This window comes from Dipodomys spectabilis, unplaced genomic scaffold, assembly GCF_019054845.1.
Source record: "Dipodomys spectabilis isolate Male_0828 unplaced genomic scaffold, ASM1905484v1 ptg000125l, whole genome shotgun sequence".
Lineage (NCBI taxonomy): Eukaryota > Metazoa > Chordata > Mammalia > Rodentia > Heteromyidae > Dipodomys > Dipodomys spectabilis.
The window spans coordinates 7,689,340-7,712,900 of NW_024870802.1; the positions used below are offsets into that span (position 1 = coordinate 7,689,340).

Here is a 23,561-nt window from a genome sequence, read left to right on the forward strand (position 1 = left end):
GCATGATGGTCAAAGCCCTCATATGCCTAACTTTTTTTTTAATAAGGTATAATATTATACAACTAATTAATCCTTGTTTCACCACTTTATCAAGATGACTTGATTTGTGTTCGGAGCATTATCTCCACAACACCTCCATTGGTTTTGTGAAGGCACACCCTCTCCTCACTGCTACCATCTTCTAGAATATTAGTCTATGGCTCAGTGTAAATGTATAGTTGCACATGTACATGTGTTGCTCTTCCTCCCTCCTGTCCTTTGGTCATCTCAAGTTCTTGGTCTCCTGTTAAATTCAAAAGTCTTTCCTGTCTTTGTTGTTCCTCACCTACTCAGTTATGCTGATCTGTTGTCCTTTTAGAAAATCTAATTATTTTTGTCCCTCAGTTCTGCCATGAACATAAAGACTAAAAAAGAATTCTTCTCATTCATGAAATAAATACTGCATATTCCCCTCTGAGTATTTGAACTATTCTAATTTACTTTAAATAAACCCATAATCTGGTCCTACAGTCTCTAGTCTTTCAAGGTGGCAGGAGGAACTCCAACAAATATTAACCACCACCCCAAGTTGCAGCCATTGTTTATGTGTAGACATAGAAAATGTCCAACATATTGAAGTGGGCATGGCTTGCAACATTTCATATCATCTCCTTTCAACTGCCATTTGTCTCTCCTGATTCATCTTTCTTAATTTTCTTTGTGTGCAAGTAGTGACGACCATAGCTGAACCCTATTTGCTGGTGAAGCAGAGGGAACGCAGGCAGCTGGCCACCTGTTCAATCTACATCTAACCTCTCCCTTCCCCCTCGCTCAGCTCCCCATTATGTTCCACAAATCATTACCTGTACCAAAATCAATTGGGAAAAAATGATTTATTTTTTGTCACACTACTGCTAAGAATTTAGGGGAAAGTAGATGCTTATCCAGGATCTTTTATAGGCGTGAACATTTGCAGCAATTCTTTCTCTGGGCCTGGTGAGCCTTGTTCGATGAAATCTCGATCATAATCATTTCAAGGATGGAAGACAGTCCAGATTAAAGGACAGCTATTTCCCCAGATGCCAGATCATCTGTGTATCTTTATTCCCACTAGTTTCTCCCTAAAAAAATGTAATATTTCTACATAACAGGAAAACCCTTCTAAAATAGAGATGTATCTTAGATTAACTGCTTATTTTCTCTGAACTTGTTTTCCTTCATCCCCTCTCTCTTCTCTTTTGGGAAAGAAGTGAACTTATGAGCTCATCTAATTTAGGAAATCCAGAAGTATATAGAACTCACACATGGATGAAGTTGTAGCCGTTTAAAATTGTCACTAAATGACTCCCCTCTCTCCCTCCATGTTTTCCTTGTTACCACATTCAAAGCCTGTCTGAGAATGAGGCTAACACGTACAAAGGCAAGGATGGCTACAGGAAGCCTCAGGTTTTCATTAGTCAGATGTGAGTGTCTAGAAAGAGCAGTGCAAGTCTCAAGTTCACACAGATCTCACCAGTCCAGTGTGGGTGAAGTGAACGTGTTAGTCGTTTGCTACGGTCATGGAGTTAGAGTGCTGTCAATGGCAACTCAGATAATTTAATATCTCCGTGGATCCTGGGTTTGGGGGAGTCCTTTCTGAACTAAGAGAGAAGAATCCAGGATTCTTCACAGGAAAAAATATACAAGGAAGGGAAAGGAACACTGGGACAGGCAAAGCCAACTGACTTCCACTGTAATAAAATATGGAGACACTTAAAACAAATGCAGATCCACAAAAGTAAATCCCTGCAATCAGTGAAGGACTGATATTGTCCATTCTCCTTTGCTGTGGACCATGCAGAATCTACAACAGGAAAAACACTGGGATACTGTCTGTAGGGGTCAAAAGGGTAGAGGGCTAACGCCTTAGCAAAAAGCTCCTGGCTCTCCTCCCTGAGCTTGCTTTGAAAGCATACCCAAGATACTGGTTGGATCTGGCTATTTTGTCTGCAAAATAAATTGAGAACTCCTCCATGGTAAGTCCTTGACCCTGTTATGAAGATGATGCAGCTGTGTTAATCAAGTGACCTCTGGCTGGCTGGGTTCCACTAGGCTTACATTCAGGTCTCCAGGGAGTGATAGAGGGCTCTCTTGCTTTTAGCAGCCTCTTCAAGGGGGAAGCATTGGCTCTACTGAGGCCAGCTTAGAGCCTTCCTCTGAAACAGGGAGGGCTCTGCCTTCTCTGAAGTGAGGAAAGGCCACTTATTCTAGACATGGGGAGTCTGTATGTGCGTTGTCTTTCAAAATCCTTAGAGAGAATGAGGACATTTAAAGAGACCGAAAAAGGACCACGGGAAAATGATGAGCACCAACAACGGTCCTCCTCTTTGTCTGCTTGGATTACGTTTCACAATGGACAGATGCAGAATTCAAAAGTCCAGAGGAGGAAGGGAAGGCAGGGCTGCACAGGAGAAGCGGGCTGGCAGCATTTCAGGAAATGAAGGATTCACGATGAGATGTAATTGACCGCGTGAAGCGGTTTTCCCTATGCCCACATCATCTTCCCTGGCAATCCTGAATCTGTAAACATTGTTATTTGCACTATTAAGATGCTCTTGAGGATCTCCCTGGGGAAAGGAAGGTCATCAAAGTGGGAAAACTACAACTGACAGAAAACTAGGTAAGAATTAGGCCAAAAAGAATTATGCCAGAAAGAGACAGATTGAATGTTGATGAAGGGCAATCCAAAGGAAGCAAGGACTTATTACCAATTTATTTCTTCTTGTACATCATCCAGGACACTTCTGTTAGCATTGTAATCAAGCTGAATCTTTTCTGCTAGGAAAGAATAGGATCAAATAAGCTAGTTTTAGCTAGAATTTAGTTTTTGGCCCTATGGCTTCCTCATGATTTAATCTAGAAATTCGTGTGGGATGAGCTGGGATAGAGCTTCCTTTTTTAAAACAAGCAGCTTCCTCAGATGCTAGTTGGAGGGATCCTTAGTAATGTAGCTCCAAGGTCATCCCAGATCCAAGGTCAACCAGTCTCTACACTTGGCACTAGAGTACCATTTTTTGTTCACCAATGGTTGCATTTCTTACCCCAGCTTTGTACATAAGCATTAGTAATTTTGACTCATAGTCACTGATAAACTTATCGAAGTTAATTTTCAATGTGTGTCTTTTTTTTAAAGTGAAAGCAAGGGTTATACTGTGGAGGAGGGACATACAAAGCAACAAAGAAATAATCTTATAAATGCATTAGAAACAAATGAATGAAAGAAAAAAAACATTTAAATACATATCTTAGGGTTCTTATCTTGTACCCATTCCTAGTCTGTGTGTTTTATAAAATAAGCGAATGCTCTGTTGATGTTGAACTTCCATTTTGTTTCCTCTGAAGAATTTTCATTTCCTTACTGATATTCTGAGTTTGGTGTCCCATGATGATTTCAGTAAAAATGGGGCAGAAGGTGAATATCACAGTTTCTGGCTCAGTATTTCTCTCTCTCTCTCTCTCTCTCTCTCTCTGCCTTGTGTGTACATGATGGTATTGTACCTATGAGTTTTTTTCCTGCTTGGCAAGAGCCATAGATCTTCTGCAAGCTGTGAGTTGGGAACAGACTTGATTACACAGCATTTCCAATCTGAAGAATTCAGATGCTCACAAACCCTTGAGAACTACTTTCCCTTCCTGTGACATAAAGAATGGAAATGTTTGGAATGGCCATTCTACCATTTTGGTTCCCTGTGTGGTCATAACAAGCTGGATACCTACAGCGGATATGATTTTTGAGTAGGAAACATGTCTTTGTTGAGTCCTTTGCCATTGTTACCTTGATCTAACCTAGCAGATTCTAACTGCTAGTATCTTTATCTTTTGTGAAGGACGCAAGGAGAATTGGCATTCTTGCCATTGTAGGTCTCTCTCACGACATCATTTTGAAGGTGGCTTTTCTAGGATTTGTAGTGAGTCTCCATAGTCCTTTCAAGTGGCCATTTAAATGAAGTGGGGCTGCATCTGAATCATAGGCATAGTCTACCAAATAGGCCAATACCAAGAATAACATGTTATTTCTTTGGCTATGATTGTTTAGCTGAAGTAGGATGGGAAATGGACTGTGTAGGAGAGCAACAGACAAGAGATGACAGTATTAAGGATAAATGAAATTTGCTAAGGAAATGTCCTTTTCAGTGGACAGAAAAAGGAAATGATTTCAACTTGCTTCATCAGGTTCCATCTTGCAACAGTCACACATTATTTCACTTGAGTCCTTATTGTGCAAGTGTCTGTTCTTCTCATTCAGGCTTTTACCATGGTTTTCTGTACATAGCAGTTTATGTATAGGCAAGACTCCCTCGGCTATCAAAAATTGTGTAAGCTGTTGGGAAGAAACTTGAAATCCTGAGGATGGTGTTAGGAATTGCCTATTCCTGCAGTCTTTATTGGTCAGTGACATTGGAGATGTTGTTTTAAACTTGTTTTATTTTACAGATGAATCAGAAAGAGTGGAGATAAATCTACTCAGGCAGATCTATTTTTATATATCTTAAAACACTTAATGCACAGACAATATACTTCAAAGTACATGTTACATCTCATGATTACTTGTGTAAGTGACATGATAGACATTTAAAATATTGTCAAAACCTGAAAACACTGTCATACTAATTTCTTGGAGTATAGCAGTACATGGTTGTGATTGGGGCTATTCTTGTATGGACTATAAATTTCATTTAGTATTGTTTATATTTATATATTCTTTTCTACAGAGTGCATTCCTCACTGAATATCCTTTGATCTAAGTTAAACACATGAAACATGATATCTGTTACCAGATCATTATTAAGCATAGCCTGCTTAGTTTTTTATGTATAATACAGATAAAACCAGTAAAACACTTCTATAAAGCAAAACACATCTGGGAAGTTAATTATTTTCATAAGAGACTGTACCGGAGATTATAAATTAGAAGTAGACTGTTCCTGATGCACTTATTTCTTGGTTTAGTTATTTATATCTCTCACTTGAGGGAAAAACTTCAGGGATAAGAAATAAATTTTGCCTCACCTGCTTGGAAGTGGGAAGGTATTCTCTTGCAAATATATAGCTCCCTTTTACTCTGTGTGATAGCATCCACAAAACAGGCTAATTTCGTAGTTGATTCAGAAAAGTATTTCATATTTGGTTAAATGATTTTGCCACTACATACACATGAATACATGCATGTGTATGTGTGTGTTTATGTGTAGCTATGTGCTAGATAACATATATAAATATTTATAATAAAACATGTATATATTATATGTGTATAATATATTCATTAGTGCATATTTTAGATTGTGTATATAATGTATATATGTACATTAATATATGTACGTGCACTCCATAGCCTTTGGAATGACACTGGAAATATACACTGAAAACTAATTGTCAGATTCCTACCAGTGTAACAGCTAGAGAAAATGATGAAACACATTTAATACTGTCTCTTTTAGAAATCCATTCTTCTCTAAAGTTGGACTATGCTGGAAGACTGCTAGTACTCAAGAAACAGAATTTCTTAGTAGAGAGAGCAGAGTTGTTTTTAACAAGTTGTAATGGTCTTGTTTTCCTGCAAAATGACATTATTTGAGAGGCCACCCTTGCTCTGGATTCCAGGTGTTCAAACACAAGATGAGGAAGGTCATCTGCATTTCTCTTGCTCAGCAAAGAAGTTCATATTCAGGACAATTCAGTTCCATCACCAACCAGGGACTTCTAGGAGTAGTTCTGCTTCAAAACTAAGTCACCAGGCATGGTTTAATTATTGAAAGGCTCACAGGTGCCATTTGGATACTCAGTGGAGAAAATTAAAGTCAATAGAAAATGAAAGAAATAAGGAATTTCAATTCACTGGCAAAAGATGGTCAGAAAGCAGTTAATTTGGCTTCAATAACCCATCAAATAAGCATGAAAATAATGATTACAATACACAACACACACATACTCATGCATGCACGCATGTGCACGCGCGCACACACACACACACACACACACTCTGTCTCTCAAAGCAAATCAATGGTACCAGATAAAAAATAAATAGGAGTGTGATTTGATCTCAAAAGTATAAGCAAACAAAATACTTTTAAAATTCTAAACAAAAAAGAACAAATTTTTACAATAGCTCTACAATATAACTTTATGACGTTTCTACTCAAACTAAGATCTGTGTCCCATACTTAGAACTATATTCCATAATGCAGAATCTCATGTATATATACAGTAAATATGTTCCAGCAAAAGAGCTGTTTAGATAAAGTCCATGTGAGACAGGGATTAGCCAAGCCATTACTTAAATTGTGACTACACTGTTTCAACTGAATAATTTATTATAAATATATAAATATAAATTACAAATATTGATCAATAAATGGTCCAAAAGCACTTATTCATAGAAAGCCACAGAATACAGTTTACAGAAAGAGCAATGTAAAATAAATGTATATGCTGTGAATACAAGCGGTGATATTGATTAAAGTATAAACCTAAATGGGAATATAACAATGAAATTTCCCACCCCCAATATAATTAACATAAGCTAATGATACAATGCATATAGCTTTCACTAGAATAAGTGACTTCCATGTAACTATTCATTCTAAGTATTTATGTACAACAAGTAAACCCTAAAAATAGGTACAACCTTTCTAAGCTATTGCAGGGCAACTTTTAAGAATTATACTTATAAATTGATTTGTTGAATGGTAACTATTTTGCACAACTACTTGAATATAATAAAAATATAGTTTTTAAAAAGTAGAATATATCTTTTTTACTAAGATTTGGTATTATTTTGTAGCAATAAGGACGTAAAGTCATATCATTCTTTAAAATAATTATATCCACATACTTTAGAATAAAAGAATCAAAATTCTGTAAGTCATATATGCACATATCTACACACATATGTATTTATATATAATATTTACAGGTCTAATTATAGGGTATCTTGGTAAACACAGTAAATATGCATGTTTCTTCCTGGTCATTATAATGATTTTGGTGGCATTAAGTAACTCTTATCACTTCTTTCAGATATCAGAAGTACTGATCCACAAGCTCAACCAAAACTCAGTGCACTTTGAGTTGAAGCCTGGAGTTCAAGTTCTTGTCCATGCAGCACATTTGACAGCAGGTCAGTTTTCCTTGTTCCACAGCTCTAGATCATGGCTTCAGGAAGGAAAAATTCCCATTTTCTGTTTCATTCAGTGTATCAGGGCTAAATGTTAACCACGGCAAGTCATAATAATTTGGGTCTCAGATCTTGGCAGGTTGCTTGCTTCATATTTCTGCCTCAATGAGGAACAAGATGAGTAAGAGAAGAAAATGATACCTAGTTTTCTGGGGTGGGAGGTCAGGGTAAACCATCAGCAAACCACTTAGATATATCTTTTTACAACATAACATGTTGCATCTCAACAAAACTGCTGGAACATTAACCTTTTAAATATTTTTTACAAGTCTTTCTACACAGCTGTATTTACAAATCGTTCATGTTACGAGAATTCCCTTTATTTACATGTAAGGTAACATGGTGCCTGGTACAGAAAAAGACATCAGGGCTCTTGAAGGCACCAAATAAATGTGATCGAAGAACTGCCATTCCCAACACCTTCTTCAGGTTTGCTGGCAATTCCTAGAGCAGCCTGAGGACTAGAGAAAGGCCAAGCAGACTGGACATTAGTCTCTATTCCTCTTGGATTGCATTATTAGCATTTCATAGAAAAATATTAACAATTTTCCGATTGCTTGGTCATAAATGTAGCATATGGAAGTGACCCTTGAACTTGCCTGGATGTGTCATCTGGACTTATGTAAGTGTGCTCTGAGAAGCCATGGAGACATTTGAGAAGAGGCTTACCTATGTAGGAGCTCATCATCTTCTCTCATGGCAGAAACACTTGGTCCCTTTGAGTTTATAGGGTGAAACTCCATGTGGCATATGTTATTCCATATTGAATTGTGACTGTGAAGTGAAGTGGCCAGATTTTTCCATTTGTGATGTAAACATTTGTCTTTATAATATCTATATAATAAATGAATTTTCAGAAAGCAACCCTTTTATGTCTTTGCCAGAAGCCTCTCAGACGTGGAAGGGAGACAGGGCAGGCCCCGGGCAAGTTAAGCCGAGAAATAGTTCTGCTTCTCCAATTCTTTAATGCTAGAAACTTCCTTCATTTCAACCCTCTCCTTCCCATAGTGTTCCTGCAGCACCTGTTATCTTTTTGGTTGAGTTACTATGTCTCAAATATGGCTTACATTGTTTTGGTAAATTTCAGCTGTTATTTCAATTTCTGTTGGGTTTAGCAGTTCACAGGAGTAAAATGCAAACACTCCAGAAGTAGGAGGATTAAAGTACAAGTTCTCTTGGGAAGATAACAGGCTTTTCAGATTGAAAAGTAGAGATTTTAAAAGTAGGTTATTAGTTACTTGTGACTGGCTTGGACCTTAGCCTGGTCAGGAACTGGATCCAGCAAGGCCATCAGAAGACACTCAGGCAGTCATAGCTAAGTGAACGGCCATTCCTTATATGCATGAGAGGTTTTGTTTTAATCCTGTGGGTGTAAACTCCATATGGCAAGGAATAATACAGCATTTAGAAGATTGCTTTTTTTACAAATCTTGTTTCTAGCTTATTCATGGCTAAGAGTTTGGGTTCAGATTAGGGATTCTGGGAAGAATTGCTGAAAGAAGAGAGAGGTATGCTACTGGGAATCTCAGCATAAGGAGATTTCACAGACTTTTGCCACAGATATGTAGGAGCTAAGGGCAAAAAACCAACCAAAAGAAAAATTGCAGCTCTAGGCTAAAGTGGAATCTGATTCTGGTCCAATCTGGAGAGTGAGAAAAGATCGTGGACTGGCAGCCATGGTGTTTATGTAGCATGCTTTCATATTGGATTTGACAGTAGGCTCTTTTGGCAGTTGCATTCCAAACCTGATCACCTGGCATTATAGAGATTTCTGTTGTGGCTGGCTCAGAAACTAGTCTAGATATTAACTTAGTTCGTTCCAGTGTAATGACTAACAAATGCCCAAACCTGATAACATATCGTTCTTAATAACTGACTATATGGTGGATTCGATATATTTTCCATATTTTTAAAGTTATTTATTTGGACATCACATTGTCATACTCTTTAAGTCTACCAAAACACACAAACACACACACACACACACACACACACACACACACACACACACACACACACACACACACAGGGATTTTTTCATAAATAGATGCCTTAGTACTTTAGGTTCAGGTTTGCTGGATTTGATATATTTTCCATATTTTTAAAATTAAGTTGAAGTGAACAAATTTGTATGTGGATAGTTTAAAGAAAGGAGGGTGGGGGAGTCTGGAGTGAATGAGAAATTTAGCAGAAGAAGACCTTAAGGGCTTTCACCCCAAATCCCTTTCTCTTCCCACACTTCCTGCAGGAAAGAAAAATTAAAACAAAAATTAGAAAAGGACCATTGTTTGCAACATTTCATGTCTCATAAGCAAGATTGCTAAAACCTTCCCAGGGACCATTATAGCGACTGCTGCATTCCATTAATTGCTTAGCAGATGTTCAGCAGCCTTATTTTAAAAGATGTTTGAGCCAGAGTATGTTGCTGATGAGAGAAGCAATGCATAATTTCCCTGGTCTCTAAGGGAAAACAACTGTCTCCTTTCAGAAATTTACTAGCCTTATTTTGGTTTTCAAATTCAGTTCACTGTTGCTTTTATGGAAGCACAAGGTAAGTATTTGCAGATACCTGAATAGCATTAGATGACTGGATTTTTCTTGTCTTCCCCCCTACATGTTCTATTGGGAAACTCTTTAACTTTCTTTTCTAAGCTAAGCTAAAGTTGGAGTGAAGTCCTTGTTTGTTCTCACACATGCCTATGCTTCTTGCATACTATGTAAGTCCTTTTGAGGGCATACCCACTCTTGCCAGACATGTTTCTGAACACAGCTAAGGAAAAGATGGATTTGATTGTGTGAGAATCAGGAGATACTGAGAACCACATTCTTCTGTTGTGAAGGATGGTCACAGCCTTTGTCTCTCCTGATTACTAGCATCCTTGTTTGATAAACAAAAGCCATGACATTGTAGAAGAATCCAGATGGTTGCGAAAGAGATTAGAAATTGATCCAGCTGGGAATAGGCTGGATGTACTCCTGTCTAAGCGCAAAGACACCTTTGCCTGTGATATTACTCATGATAGTCCATCCTCTAAATCTATTTGTATTCATTTTCAAACTAATTTTTCAATATTATTGTCTCTTAATTTCTTTTATTTATTTATTTTTTGTTTATGTGGTACGAAGGACCCAAACCCAGGGCCTCATGCACACCAGCCAAGCACTCTAACACTAAGCCACATTCCCAGCCCTGCTTATTTTAAGGATCAGCTCAATAACAATATTTGATACCTTTCCAGAGAGTTTTCCCTGAATAGCGTCTTCTCCTTCTCTGAACTTACATATTTTTAAAAAATCTGAATCTACCTGACGGTGGTGACCATGACCCTCACCATCATCAGTTTTAAATCAGTATCTGTCTGACAGTGGTGACCTTGGCCATTGGATTGTCATCACCATCTTCATCACTCCTAATTAACATGGTAACATTTCATGTCATCTTTACATTAACTCTGTCATTGCATTTAGCAGAGAACTGGAATGTATCAGGTTCCTACAGAGTATTGCTTTTACAAATCATTAGATACATAATTAATACATGCCATTCATTACCATCATATAGTTTAAGAGTGATGATGTCATTTCAATGAATTTTCTTATGACACACAGGGAGGCTCTAAATCTGAAGCAAAGAATTTAATTTCTGTAAGCATTTGTGGAAGAACAAATCTGAGCCACTAAGTAAATATCTCCAAAATGCCAATAGTGTTTGATTGCCCCTAGCAAGTTGATATTTATCCAGCTGGACTGTCCATTTCAAATTTACTATATCTTATTCCCCACATAGCTCTAGGCCTCACTGTTCAGTCTTGTTCCTAAGCCTTTGGCTTCCCAGGGAATCTGAAATGGATTAAGATACTCACTCACTGTAGGATGTATAAACATGAAGCACAAATAATAGTGCATGAACATATGCAAATTATAAACATGAAATGGAACCCTTACATGCAGAAGGATTGAAAAAGACAGAACTTTAGGTTGACTATTCTACCAGAATGGGAGGAAATAAGCACACCAGATTGGAAAACTATGTAGAGCAAAGTTGCAGCAAGGTAATATTATACTGTTATTTGTACAAAGATGAATTCTCTGAAAAAGCTCGGGACATATTTGTGTATTTCCTCAAATGTTCATAATTGGTAAATTTTCTGACTAAGAAAATTATGATCAAGAGGAGAGGATCAAATTCCAGAAAAACAAATTTGCCAATATACTATAAATTTTATTGACCATCATCCTTCTGTGATCGTGAGGAAACTTTTATGAATATAGTTTTGAAATCATAAAGTGTGATAAATATGGTAAAGGGAAAAAGTCACATATACATTGATCAACATGCATTGTATCCATCAACTCCTTTTACAACATCTTAAAGAAAATAAATCATTACCTTGTCCATGTAATTGTAACCCCTCTGTACGGTATTTTCACAGTAAAAAAAAAAAAAAAAAAAAAGAAAAGAAAATGTATGGATAATAGGATGTTTTGAAATTCTTTTCCTTGGCCGGGTGCTGGTGGCTCACGCCTGTAATCCTAGCTACTCAGGAGGCTGAGATCTGAGGATCACTGTTCAAAGCCAGCCTGGGCTGAAAAGTCACCTTGAGACAGGAGTGACTCTCTGCCTCAAGTGGTAGAGCGCTAGAGGCTCAAGGACAGCGCCCAGGCCCTGAGTTTGAGCCCCACAACCAAAAAAAATTTTTTCTTTAGAACATAAGCTTTTTTTAGTCATATGTTAAAAGGGAGTATTTTTTTTTTTTGATATATTTAGAAATGAGAAACTAGAAGGAGAAGAGGAGACAGTTCTTATTTGCTGAAGAACAGTCTGGTAGTTTAGGTTGAATCTAATGTCGATAAAACATTTAAGTGGTGAAAAACAGAGAACCATGTGAAGCTAGCCATAGATGTTTAAACTCTGAAGTTTATTTGAGCACCTCCTACTAGGTTCTCACATGTGCACATTCTGCTTTGCAGAATGGTTAATCAAAGTCCTAAACTGCTGGTGCAAATACAGATCTGTGTCATTGCTCTCATGAACACTGAGCACCATGTCCAAATTCAGTCCTTATATATGGCTGGGTGGAGAGTGGAAAAAGTCATAAATTCTTGTTGGCTTTTCTATAACAGAATACATAACTATCTGCACGAGAATGCGATGCAAAGAGAGGTCAGGCAAGGGACTCCACTGGCATTTTATATGAGATCTCAAAAGCCCAACTAGATTAATCTGCACCTGAAAGCAAACAATCACTTATGGGGGGTCATTTGCATTTTACCAGAGGCATTGATTTATTGGGCAAATGAACTGAAATTGGGTAGTGAAATTTCTGCACAAAGGGATTCAATTGCTGGGTCTGATAGTTCCTTAGCTCTTTTGGGATGAAAGAAACCCACTCTTGTGGTTTGAAAACTTGTTCTCAAATCAAGATTGAGTTCTTTGTGGCATAGCATTTGCCCACAATCCCAGCAGCATTTGCAATTAACATAGGAAGTATTATGAGGAAGGAGACTTTCCAAGCTTGACTTCACACAGTGAAAAATCTCAGGAATATACAGGAGATTCTCCTAAATGATGCTTCTGCAATCAGCCTCAACAAGCACTGTTAAAGAACTTTCCACAGATAGAAATTCATATGTACAATGAGGTATATAAGGCCTCCAGCAATAAATATGATTTAAAACTGGGACATCCATTAAAACAGAGAAGTCAGAAGGGTCTGTGATAAAAATGTCAGAGGAAATTAGTAATAAACTTTAAAATATAATTCCTTGGTGTACTCTGAGACAACCTAATTGGCAGAATGGGTGGAGGGCATTGGAAGGAAGCAGGGAAAGAAAAATGAAGTTGAAAAAGAAAAATGACTCATATCATATCCATAATATAAACGAATGGCCAATTCTAGCCACGAGCAGTGGTCATGAAGCTATTGAAAAATGATTAGTGTGAACCAGAATCTATATGGCAAAGGTAATTTAATAGCTGTTGAGGTTCAGGAGCATTAAACCCATGACATTAAGTAGATACTTTTCCATGTGCCAATATGAAACAAAGAGTATCCCTCCTTATCTTACTGTGTTTCTGAGCAGAAGTAAGAATCAGAATGTTTTTTTACCCTCAGCTTTCCTGTGGTTTATTATTATCCTGGAGATTTGGAAACACACACATACACATGATAATAAAAAAGGATAAGCAAGTCTCCCCCACCCTGCAATGATAGGTCTTAAATCTCAAACTAAAAATACATGAAAAAAATATGGTTTCTGTGCCTTCTTAACAGTTGCCTAGTTTAAACAGTTACATTTAGGGGTACTGTCCTTTTTCAAGGATATGTGTGGGTGTCGTAATAAAACTGTTATCTTGTGCTACCTTGGCCTCCATGTTGTGGCTGACTGGTTTAATTTCTTTTGCAGGTGTAATAAAAAGATCTTATCACATCAAAGTTAGAGAATTAATATTTTCAGGTACCAGTTGCTACCACTGTAGATGTGAGGAGTTAAGGTGGAGGAGAGGGTGGATAGAAATTCCAAATTTCAGCCTAGATGGTAATACATCATGAATTCTGTCCTCAAGCTTCACATTGAAAAAGACACTTTCCATTTGAAGATAGAAGCTGTAGAAAGGACATACCATTACAGACACAGATACCAAGTTGTTGTGCAGGTCTGAATTGTAACATGAAATAAATTGTCTGAATAACATTTTCCATTTAGAGCTGAAATTAGTATGAGTGAATTTATCCCAGAGCCAATAAATCTATCTGGTTGCCCTAGTTATCATTTGCAAATCTTTTCTGAGTAAAGTCATGGTGATCGTACTTTTCTGTCCCTGTTTCTTTTATAATTAAATACATTTTCTTCTTTGAGTAATTAGCTTGTTTCACAGATACAGGAACCCAGTTATTTTTTAACTGTCATTAAATCACAAAAGTGTTATGAGAAGTAATAGTAGGTACCAGGGGATGTAAATGTATTCCGGCCCCCAAATGACTGTAGTACTCTTCACACATCTACCAAAGCCCCGCAGGGAAGTGGCTCTACTTCCTAATGTATTATTTATTAGTTTATGTACAAGTACTGAAGCCCATGAAAGGGTTAAAATGACCACAGAGTAACTGATTTGTATTGGCCAAGCTTGAAAAATGTCTGGAGAAACTGTTGTTCAGAGAGTGCTGAGGCCAGCAATCAGGAAGGGGCTACAAACGTACCAAATTAGAAAAAAGTGGTAACTAGGACACAGAACTGCAACTATAATTTATGTATTCATTTACTTACTTGATGCTATGGGGTTTGAATTTAGGGCCTTAGGCTTGCGAGGCAGACACTCCACTGCTGAGCCACACATCCAGCTCTGTTTTTGTGCTGGTTGTTTTTAAGATAGGATCTCATTTCTGGACTGTGATCCACTTATTTTTAGGCTTTTCATCATTATAGTTAGGAAGACATGTACATACCCCGGTGTCTAGCTATTGCTTCAGAAAAGGTGTCATGAACTTTTCTGCAATCTTCCCTACCACAGACTCTCAACTAGGTAGAATTATAGATACTGGTCATCAGCATCCAGATGCTAACCAAGTTTCTTGTACCTAAAAGTTCAGGACTTTTCTGGGCTCTATCTGCTTTGTCAGTACAAACTTTGATAGTACACGTTTCATTCCTGAAGTGTCTATTATACAAGAGAACCTTTTGATCTTCACACTTTTATCCTGCCACCTAGACAAGGGAGACAAGAGACAAGAAGCTGAAACCAAGATTTAGAAGATAGAGGGCTGGAAGGTGAGAAGTACTAGGTAGAACTTTGGTGTTGGAGATACTCCTAATTGTCATTACTTGTTTCAGTGAGCTTATGTTCCTGTACCAGGATGTTTCTGAGGAGATTGTTAATTAAATAGTGCTATATTGGTCACGTTCTAATGATAATAGCTTAATCAAGGCATCATAAAATATTAAAGAATTTGACAAGCAATGTTTCACTATTCCATTAACATTGGGAGCATCAGTAGTTTGAGACTTCCAAAAAGAACAGGAGGGAAAAAATGCTTTTTATAAAGTGGAGCTTTATCAGATCATTCTAGTGGAAAGTGCCTACTTTAAGGTTACTTGGTAGTTTCTGCAAAGTTTAAGCTTAGTTTTCCTAAAATCTAGTCACTTATACAGAGCTGGGGTCGGTAGCTTAAATAGGAATCCAAGGAGCCAAAACTGTTTCAAGATAATGGCCTCCCAATTGAATACCCAGTTTTGCCTGCAATTCTCGTCTACCCTAGCCTGCAGTTTCTGGCTTTATTTCAATAAGATGTAACAATACTTAAGATTCTCATGACTGCACATGGGTATGTACTGGAGATAATGCCCCTTGTCCAATGAGGGCACTCTGCAAATGGAAGCAGAGTCCATTTGCTCTCTAGAAAAATGTTCTCTGTGCTATTGACACATGACCTCCATTTCATCCAGCCCAGCCTAACTTTGAACTGTGATCCTCAGATCTCAGCTTCCTGAATAGGTAGGATTACAGGTGTGAGCCACTGGTGCCCAGTTGGGATTCTGAACCCTTAATATACCAGTGTGCATCCAGAATCTCCAGATGTGAAATGCCAATGCACTGTTAACCCAGATGGTTTCACCATAGAAGTCTTTTCACATCCTCAGGACTCCTTTTCTTACAGAAAATACTTTGAGACATATGGTAGTAAGAATACGGTAATACTAACCATTATACATGCATAGGTGCCACACACTAGGAGACAGCGTCTTATAAACTCTACCTCACTTCAGTCTTGCAATTTACTAAAGTAAATACTGATTTTTTTTATCCCCATTTTTCAGATGAGGAAACTGTTAGGTGTTGAAATTGGTTAGACCATATGTGGAAGATCCATGATCTGGTTTCTAAAAGGGGCCACATGTACTTACTGAATGGAAATATGGAGTTTTGATTTTGCTTACCTATGCAAACATTATGACCAGTTAGCACTTACTGCTTTATGTCAATCACAAGATTATATTAGTCCTGTAAGCACGTCTCTTTGTCAAATCAGCCTGGGCCCTTATGAGCAGAATACGATTCCAAGCATAGCCAAGTTCCTCAGAGGAGCTTAGACCTGGTATGTGCCAGTACTGTAGTTAGAAATGGTGAGTCATTTGGAGTACTGCTTGTATCCCTGTTGGGTTTTTTTTTTCCTCCCTGTGTGTCTGTAATAGCAAAAACCTGCTCAGCTTTTTCTCCTACGTGTCTGTCTTGTTGAGCAGAGATTAATTTATGCTAATTTGACACAACAAGCCAAAGCCCATTTATCATCAGTTTGCATTCCTTTGCAAAACAAGCACAAATACACCTAATGTTGAGCAAACTAAGATATACAGCTGCTGTTGTGTGCAGCAATAATAGATCGGTTTATATTCAGGCTCAGATCAGTAAGCAGAAGCCACCCAGGGCATCCGGAGGGCAATCACTCTCAGTCTCTTCCCATGGCCTTGGCCTGTGTCTTGCCTGCCTGCGCTGCCTGCCTGCCTGCATTCCAAAAGTCACTAACTGAGGCAGGGCTGAGGAGGTCAAAGAAGAACACTCATTTGAAAACACCAAGTCCAGAAACTTTCTTGCCCAAAAGAATGTGTTAATTACCCAGCAGTGTTCATTCTGCTTCTTGAGGAATGATGTTTTGAGGGTGACTGATTTCAGATGAAAAGACTCAACTTGGTGATGTGGAGAGAAAATTGGGACAGCGAAGGGAAGAGAAAAGGAAATGGAGTTCCTTTGTGTGTGTGTTTCCACTGGTGTTAGAGAGAATCTGGTCAAGGTGGCGCCCTCTTGTAATTTTATTTCAAATGCCTCTCCTTCAAAGAAGTTCTGCATTCTTTAGGCTTTCACTAAACCGTGGCTATTTTGGCTATGCTAGAAAATCATTCAGCTCAGAATGAATTTAACTTTATTTGTCCCACCAAGCTAACCATCTGTGTTTACGCAGGGGCCCATCTGTTCCCTGACAAATGAAGGCATTACATTACAATAGATTACCTTTAAAATATTCTCTTATTTCTGTAATGTGATGATGATATTGTGATAACGTACAAAAAGACAGAGAGAGAGGGAGAGAAAGAGGGAGGAGGAGGAGGAGGAGGAGATAATGGAGTAGCTTTATCTTTTAGAATTGTTCATGATAAAACATAAGATTGATTTGAAATAAACCACTGGCTAGGATAGTGAAGATCAGATGTGGGTAAAGAGAAAATATGATTGGCTATTAGTTGATGATTGTTAGTTGAGTTATGGGTATATGAGGGTTCATTTCTGTATTCATTCTCAATTCACATATAAACATGCATGTATATACATATACATTCATCTAAATATGATTATGTGAAATAAGATTCTAACTACTTTAAAATGTAATATTTTAACTTGTGTCACTTGTTATTTTTTTATTGCTGTGTCATAGTCTTAACTCTAACCATCATCCTTAGAAAGACCTTGTAAGATTTATTATATCCCATCAGATTGAGTAGCTAGAAATTGTACTCTTGTTTGCAATGGCTCAGGTTCAAGTCTCCTTCCTTCCACTTATTTACTAGTTTAGAATGATGTTAAACACTGCTGATTTTCGTGTTCTTCTCTGTGTAATGGGGTTCATAGTGCCTGCCTTCCATTTATTCACATCAATTGACATATCTTTGACAAACGAAAGATACTCTCTTCCTTAAATGACATCCTACCAATTGCACTGTAAATTCTGAGCAATTTTTAGACTTTGTGGATGGACCCGAGCGTTTCACTGCACATGGACACCTGTCCTTTCTCACATACAGACACGTTCTCTACAGCTCTACATTAAGTGCCCCTTGACTTATAAGAGAGAGCAGAGCAGAAATTTCCTTATGGTCTGTGCCTCCTAAAAGATCGTTCTACTGTAATGACCAAGACTCTTCCAGAAGAAGAAGCTTTGATTCTTTATTTATACTCAAACCATGTAATTATATGAAATACGCTTTATATTGGCAAAGACCAGGTGGCTTGGTCTTTGAATACTTGAAATACTTGAAAGAGCAAAAGCAGCTGAGATTCTTGTCTGAGACCATTAGTAGAACAGTCATTAATTCTTAAGCATTTCTACCTGAATGAACAGAATGTTACCCTCTTGGCTATCAACAGAGTAAAACAATAGAAAAGGTTGCATTTTTGGGTATCAGACTTTGCTGAAATTGATGGAAGGTAAAGGTCAGTATCTAGGCTTGCATGTTGTGCCTGTGAGGAGACTTGAGCTATCCACCTATCAGTTCTTGAGAACATAGAAACTAATTACTGAGTCATTACAAGCCCAACAGATTTGACCCTGAAGTAGAAGGAAATGAAGAAGCTCATTCTAAAGTGAACTTCAGGGACTAGTGGCATGGTTCAAGTGCCTGACTAACAAGCACAGAGCCCTAGCTTCAGACACTCACACTACCTAATAAAGTGAGCTCAGAAGGGGAGGCTTGACATAGAGGTTTCAGCTTTGTCTAACAGGAGGTTTATGCATTTGAGAGACTGGAGCTCTTGGGATTGGCTGTCAGGACTTTGGAAAGTTTTAGAGGCAATTGGATGGTAAGCTCTCTGCCCCCAGAAGCAGAGTCCATGCTCTTTCAAAAAATAGTCACTTAGACCTAAGTTTCTTGTATTAAAAAAATATAAGTATTCTAGCCAGGCTTCAGTGGCTCACGCCTACAATCCTAGCTACTTAGGAGGCTGAGATCTGAGGACTGTGGTTTAAAGGCAGCCTGGGCAGGAAAGTCTGTGAGACTCTTATCTCCAATACACCACTCAGAAAACCAGAAGTGGTGCTGTGGCTCCAGTAGTAGAGTGCTTGCCTTGAGCTAAAGTGCTGAGGGACAGTGCCCAGGCCCAGATTTCAGTCTTTTCATTCACAGCTGTTGGGATGGGATGAGAAGAGTTGTATAATACACATAATGTGGTTTTTGTTTGTGACTTGACATGTTAAGTACATAGTGGGGATAGCTTGCATATAGATTATCAGATCATTCCATAGCAATTGGTATCATTCTTATAAATACACACCATCTTTGATTTAAGATATATTATGATGTTTCAAGTTATAGTAGTATAAAACATACCCATACAACCATTCTGTTTTTCCCTTTCAGCACATACTCAGCAAATTACATGAGACATTCAACACATCATTACAGAATATGCTTCTGGTCAAGGAGTTTAACCCACTGTAGGCTAATGTAAACAAGTGTTCTCGGCATATTTCAAGTAGGCAAGGCTAAGCTATGATGTTTGGCAGGTTACTTCCATAAAATGAAATTTTAATTTTATTATCTTTAAGTAATTGTACAAAGGAGTTGCCACTTACCAAAGCAGTTTATGAATACACTGAGTCTTGATCAGTGTTACCCCTCTCGATTCAAATGCATTTTTGCCATACAATATTTTTGACTTATGAGGAGCTTAATCAAGTTGAGTGCCATCACTAGTCAAGAGCCTGTGCATTGATTAATTATACTAGAAACACCAATAGACTAAAAGCTAATATTTATAAAGCACTTAGTAAACAAACGATTTATTTAATACTCAAAGCCATGCAGTGAATTTCATGCTATTATTCTACTCAAGCCACGGAGGATGCTTTAAGCTGAAGAATCATACCCTAGTCAGCAAAGGTAGGGAAGGGCTAGAACCTAAGCAGCCTGCCTTCAGGATCTGTTCTTCTTGTTCCACTATAGAATTTGGGTAGGTCAGGCCTGGAGGATTGTGTCAGGCCAGACCAGGCTCAAACAGATGCATCTAGAAGTCAAAGAGCTTGTGTGTAAGAACCACATGATTCCTAAAACCCTCCCCCCTTCCATGTCTCTGCTTACACCTGTGCCTCATCTTCTCCCCCAGCTCCACTGGTGGACCTCACACCAACCCACAGTGGATCTGCCATGCTGATGCTGCTCTCAGTGGTGTTTGTGGGACTGGCCGTGTTCGTCATCTATAAATTTAAAAGGTGCGTGTTGTCCCTCCAACCCCTTCTCCCCGCCCTCTTCCCTCTCTCTCTCGCAGGTTCAGAAGTGCTCATTGATTGCAGTGGTGTGCCTCTCCCATGCAGAGCAGTGATGCTTTCTGTTAATGTTTTAGGAAGATCCCGGGCATTAATGTTTATGCCCAGATGCAGAATGAGAAAGAACAAGAGATGATCAGTCCAGTCAGTCACTCTGAAAGCAGGCCCAGTTTCCCTCACACTGAAGTCAGGAGGCCTGGCCAGCTTATAGATGAGAAGGTGGAATCACAGCTCATAGGTAAATGACTACCAGTAGCCATCAGCTGCCCAGCCTGAGTCGTCAACGACTGACCCTTGTTCTAACCACTTTCTAGCTTCACGTAACACTTCCTTCTGCTCTAACACCCTTAACAGAAGCAGCTAAGATCCTCTTGCTCGCTCCTATTTAGCTTTTTGTCTTGTATTGAATTTATTCCTCTTTTGGCAAAAAACAAAACTTTCCTAAAACACTGGGCTTCAATCGATCATGAGCAAAAAGTACACATTTATTTTAACAATATGTGAGAGGACAGGGGAGGGCTGGTGGGTAGAGGATTGGGCAGGGTTTGAGGGATGGGTACTTATTGACTAGAGCCAAACATTGTAGTCTCAACTAAAGACAGTTCTGGAAAGGGTAAATTATGACCATCTTACTCACTAGAGATTGTTTTAATCATCCAGTTATCTACAAACTATCCCTCAGGCAACATGGAGCCCAAGAACTTGAGAATGGCTTTGCAGATTCCCTCCCCTGCCCCTTGCCCAGGGTGCAGGGTTGCTAAGAGAGACCAGTAGGAGGACAAAACTATTAAAGAGCAGAATCCTGACTTGTTTTTGAACTAGCCCTTACCAGAAGCCTTGAAATGGACTTCATCATCTTAATGTAGTTTTCTGCTTCTGAAGTCAGCCTAGATATAGCAAGTCTAGACATAGCAAGTCTGAAGTGGAAATGGCGAGTCTGGTTTGTTGCACAAGACATTGTTTTTGCAGGAAGATAGACAGAACCATGGAGCTGCCACCGCTGATCCATTTCTCCTGTGGGTTCCTTTCTGTCTGTGGCCTCAGGAGTTGAAGCTGTAAATGTTCACACCTAGCTCCTGTGGGTTCACACCCAGCACAGTGGATAAAATGATTATATAACTATCTGTACCTCACTCTAATGTCATACTGCCAGATCACATACAAAAAGGTTTATGTATGATTTTTTTTCCATCCATTCCTTGGGTGAGGGGTTGAGTATGTAAAATGGGAGCAGAACTTTCTCTTTTAATGGATATGGGAAGGTCTGTGGCTATACTAAGGGGAACTTTGAGTTCAATGATAGAATTGTATCAGAAATAATAGGGATGGCAGCCTCCTCTGGTGTACAATCTTCACTGTGCCTTTTCTCTCGCTGAAGGAGACAGAAATGGTAACTATGCCATTGCTGTGGCTTTTCTGTTTTCACATCCCGAGGAGCGTGTCCCGGCTCTGTTCACTTCTACGTAGAATGCCTCCATGATGCTGCATTAGGAGTGGGTGGTGATTGGGTCCTCAGCTCGCTCCCTTTCCACAGGGTAGAAAGCACAGTGGATGGCTTAATTTGTTAAAGTAAGCAGCAATTCCTCCTTCGCCCAGGAACATCTCCCAGTACAGTTGCAAAAGTCTGACACCTTTCCATTTCCAATGTCATTAAATGAATAAGTGTTACACGTTTTCTCTTAGGAGAGTAGCTTTACCCTCCCCTCCCTCCCCTTCTACTCAACCTGGTGACTCATCTCTCCGGTTGCAAAGAGCAAGACACGCCACTCCACCTTCAACGCCAAAGCGGGGATCTGCTGGGGCTCAGTTTGCAATTTAAGGAAAACCCCCAAAGGCTGCAGGCGACCTGCTGATCAGGAAAGAATTTCGCTCTTGTCAAGTGCATCATCCTTCATGACCACTAACTTTATTTTTTCTCTTTCCTTTGTTGTTCTGTTTCCTATTTTGCCAGGAAGTATTTCCATAGTTGCTGAGAATCAAAGCACAAAAGAAATCCCTACCTATGTAAATGTTTGAATGGAGGACGCCAGTAAACAAACACAACAAAATAACAAAAAACAAAAAAAAAATACAAAATAAAAAAAAATCAAAATTCAAACAATCTAAAACAAACATTCACTGCATCGGGACTTTTTAATTCTTCAGACACAGACAACAAGGGTTTTTAGCTTTAAGCCTGTGCATGTGGACGATACCTTGAGAATATGTTCGGAGGGGCAGTGTACAGGTGCTCTATTTTAATGGAAAACACTCCCCTCCCCCTTTCTTCTTCTCTTTTTTCTGATCGGTCGTGTTTGTAGAAAATTCATAACATATATAGGCCAAGGAAATCTGCATGTATTTTTGGAAATATTCTTGGCTCTAGATTAAACAGCTATTTTAGCAGTACAGGCTTGAGGGATGGCTTAGCCATCCTAAGCCCTTTTCATAAAACCCCAAGACATGCACAGGAGTGTGAAACCCTGAGCTGTTTCTCGAATTCCACTTTTCTTTATGTTCATTCGCCCTGCTAAGTTAACTTCGGCAGTAGCTCTGTTGATCAGCAACGACTACAAGGCTGCTTTCTGTCCATTCTCTGTGGCTGCAGGGATGGAGTTACAAGTTGAAGACCCAGACGATAGGCAGGTACAATAGGGAAGGAAGGAAGGCTGGAAGCAAAGTCTGTTGACACGGGACTTTGTTTCCTGCTTAACATTTCTTTGTAGCTTTCCCTACTCATGCTCCAGTTGATGTAGACAATGGAATCTTCCCAGTAGATTCCAACTTTCTCGCTTTCCTGTGTGTTTACCCTTTATATGTGGCCATGATCTATTGATGTTTTTGACTCTACCTTCCAGTTCCCAAATTATCCATCCAGTGCTCTCATTTTTAATTCCCAAACATGTTGCTAGATTTTGGCCATTCTCCTTGCCATTTTCTTCATACTGGCCTAGTGTCTGATAACTCGGGTCTCATCATTTGCAAGCCTCTAATCTCTGTCAGTTTGGTATACTCCCAAGCATGCCAGCTTTGGTGCACACTGACCAGGCTACATCCTGCCCGGCAGGGTATAGTTTTATGTATCCTTTGTCTCTTCCTCTAGAACCTGTCTTTTCCAAATATTCCTGCCTTTTCCCACCTGGAGACATGTAATATGTGTGAAAGTGTTGATGTATTTAAAGCAATCCAAACCTGGCCATGTACTTTGGAAAAGAAAACATACTGATGAATAGTGGGTTTTTTTTTCACATATTAACAAAAACCTTGTATGTTCAGATTCTGGAAGATTCCTATGAGAAATGTTTGAACTGGTGATTATATCGCAGGAGAATTTCCTCCTGTGATCATTTTTGTGATCC

General features: G+C 38.8%; 1 protein-coding gene across 4 annotated transcripts in view; it reads left to right on the forward strand.

Moving 5' to 3' along the window:
• The window catches only part of Sorcs1 (sortilin related VPS10 domain containing receptor 1), a 514,871-nt gene that overhangs the window by 489,381 nt on the left and 1,929 nt on the right, over nucleotides 1-23,561 (forward strand). Inside the window, exons 24-27 of one of the 4 annotated variants that reach the window (XM_042689574.1) lie at nucleotides 7,036-7,135; nucleotides 20,064-20,169; nucleotides 20,301-20,461; nucleotides 22,175-22,281. In XM_042689574.1, the coding sequence (XP_042545508.1) occupies nucleotides 7,036-7,135; nucleotides 20,064-20,169; nucleotides 20,301-20,461; nucleotides 22,175-22,239 (432 nt within the window). In that variant the 3' untranslated portion in view covers nucleotides 22,240-22,281. Of the gene's footprint in view, nucleotides 1-7,035; nucleotides 7,136-20,063; nucleotides 20,170-20,300; nucleotides 20,462-21,906; nucleotides 22,282-23,561 lie in introns of those variants that run through there. The other 3 variants (XM_042689577.1, XM_042689575.1, XM_042689576.1) reach the window with 3 other exon arrangements.